Source organism: Octopus bimaculoides, chromosome 5, assembly GCF_001194135.2.
Source record: "Octopus bimaculoides isolate UCB-OBI-ISO-001 chromosome 5, ASM119413v2, whole genome shotgun sequence".
NCBI lineage: Eukaryota > Metazoa > Mollusca > Cephalopoda > Octopoda > Octopodidae > Octopus > Octopus bimaculoides.
The window spans coordinates 41,827,824-41,830,332 of NC_068985.1; the positions used below are offsets into that span (position 1 = coordinate 41,827,824).

At 36.2% G+C, this 2,509-nt stretch overlaps 1 protein-coding gene across 1 annotated transcript in view; it reads right to left on the reverse strand.

The window, feature by feature from the left end:
• The window catches only part of LOC106880524 (tubulin-specific chaperone D), a 61,459-nt gene that overhangs the window by 47,880 nt on the left and 11,070 nt on the right, over positions 1 to 2,509 (reverse strand). The window contains exon 9 of the mRNA XM_014930500.2: positions 851 to 996. Within this exon, the coding sequence (XP_014785986.1) occupies positions 851 to 996 (146 nt within the window). The remainder of the gene's footprint in view (positions 1 to 850; positions 997 to 2,509) is intronic.

Here is a 2,509-nt window from a genome sequence, read left to right on the forward strand (position 1 = left end):
TGTGTGTGTGTGTGTGTGTGTGTGTGTGTGTATTCATGTGTCTGTGTTTGTCCCTCCACCATTGCTTGACACTGATGTTGGTGTGTTTACGTCCCAGTAACTTAGTGGTTCGGCAAAAGAGACTGATAGAATAAGTACTAGGCTTACAAAGAATAAGTCCTGGGGTCAATTTGCTCCCATTGTTTTTAAGTGAGTAGAGAAAAAAACAAAAAGACAAAATAGGTTTGGAGGGGGTGGGGTTTCATAAATTAAAAAAAATTTTTTTTTTATAAAAACCTTCCTCCCATCATTTGCAAGAGTGTGATCAAGAAAAAAAAATTTGAAAATTCCGTCAAAATGGAGAAAATTCAACTTATGCAGGTGCACTACTCCAAAAGTCTACAAAGGCATTCTATTGTGATAATTGCCCAGCAACAAGATAGTCAGCTAGTATATATATATAAATTGTTATTAATCTAAAAAGGTAGAGGAATATAAGAAATACAGTTGAAAGTGCACAAAGAATATATTAGAATTAATAAGAATTTAATCATGACCAGTTTCACATTAGATTTTCAAAGTGTATAATATAAGGAGTTGTGTTGTGAACTATGTCAATTCTGGCTGTTTTTATAAAAATAGTTTGTTTTTTAAGTAGGAATGTGGCTCAGAATGCTATCCATTAATATACAACTTGATTGGTTAATGTTGATGTATTAAGCTCATGTGACAGTTGCACAAGAAGGTCATATAAAAGCCTTTTTCCATTGAGTATGTCATATGACAGTTAGAAATGAGAGATATGAATAAGTGATGTAATAATTGTTTAATTACAATATCATTAACAGTAGTAGTATGTTGAATAACTGACCAATTATTTCTTCCATCTCTTCAGGTATATCGTACTCATCATTGTCCTCACTCTCAGTGGGTATGTCTACAAAAGCTGGCTGAACTGAAGACATTTTTACGTCAGTAGCTAAATTTACTGCAATTGATCGACAACCTCTGGCATAGCTAGAAGACAAAATAGAAAATTTTAAAAGAATATTGGAAGATACAGTGTACTATGGCAGGGGTTCTCACAGGAAGAACCTGTGAGGAATAAAAATTTTTAAAAATGGAGAAATTGTCATGTCTAATAAAAATTAAGGTGGTTTTGAATTTTGTAAACTTGCCCAACATCATGACAAGGAAAGAAGAATTTATAGGGATGCAAACTTTGGTGGGCAAAATGCTCAGTGACATTTCGTCCATCTGTACGGTTTGAGTTCAATTTCCGCTGAAGTTGATTTTACTTTTCATCTTTTCAGGGCCAATAACCTAAGTACCAGTCGAGCACTGGGGTCAATGTAATCAACTACTCCCCTCCCACAGAATTTCAGGCTGTGTGTCTATAGCAGAAAGGATTAATAATACTAACAAAGATTTTTAACAAATGATAAAAACTGTTAGCAAATAATGATCTGTAAGCTAAAAACACAAACAAAAATAAACAAGAACTAAGACACATTGTGTATGGATGTGTGGTAAGAAGTTTGCTTCCCAACCACATGGTTTTCAGGTTCAGTCCTACAGCATGGCACCATGGGCAAGTATCTTCTTCCTCTAAATATTATAGTATACAGCTAGAGGGGCTCCATATAGCTGACTACATCAAGATATACACACACACATATATATGTATTACCATCTAATGTCCATCTTCCATGCTGAGATGGGTTGGACAGATCGACAGGATTTAATGAATCAAAAGATTGGGTTGTACTCTAATATCTGCATTGGTATACTTTCTGTGGTTGGATGCTCTTCCTAACACCAACCACTTTACAGAGTGTAGTGAGGTGGGGTTCTTTTGTGTGTGTAGCACACGCAGGAGTGAAGTCACCATGCATCTGTGATGGAGTATAGTAGAGGAGGAGTAAAGCTTTATGCTAGGTATTGAGAAGTACAATTGAAGGAAAGGAATATATTTTTTGTTGTAGAGGAGATAAATGGCTAACCTGCATTACTTAAGATTGAGTAGGAGTAATTGAGATAGAGCTGGAAAGAGAAAGATCATGATAGTGGGGTATTGATGATCAGGTGTCAAAGTGTACCCTCAAGGTATAAGGTGAACAAAAGAGAATGTCGGAACAGAAGGCTGACAAAGACTGCAATAGTGTAGAGGAACACGAGAGATGGTTAGAGACGGCGGTGGGTAGGAGTGAATGTAGTGAATGGAGAATAAGGGTGGAGGGGTAAATATGAGTTTGGGGAAAAGTGATAAAATTTAGGGATGGATGTCAATAAAAGTGGCACAGGGGAGAGGAGGTGATGACTAACAGTACAGAATGGATGGGAGCAGCAGAATAATAAAACTAACAATAGGGTAAGGATGAGAGATATGGAGATGACAGGTGGGGGTAGGTGTGTAGAAGTTGCAAGACTGTGGAGGGAGTGTGAAAGACACATAGTGTAGATGGTGGATATAGTGAACTATGATATAGAGAATCCTATATATATATATATATATATATATATATATATA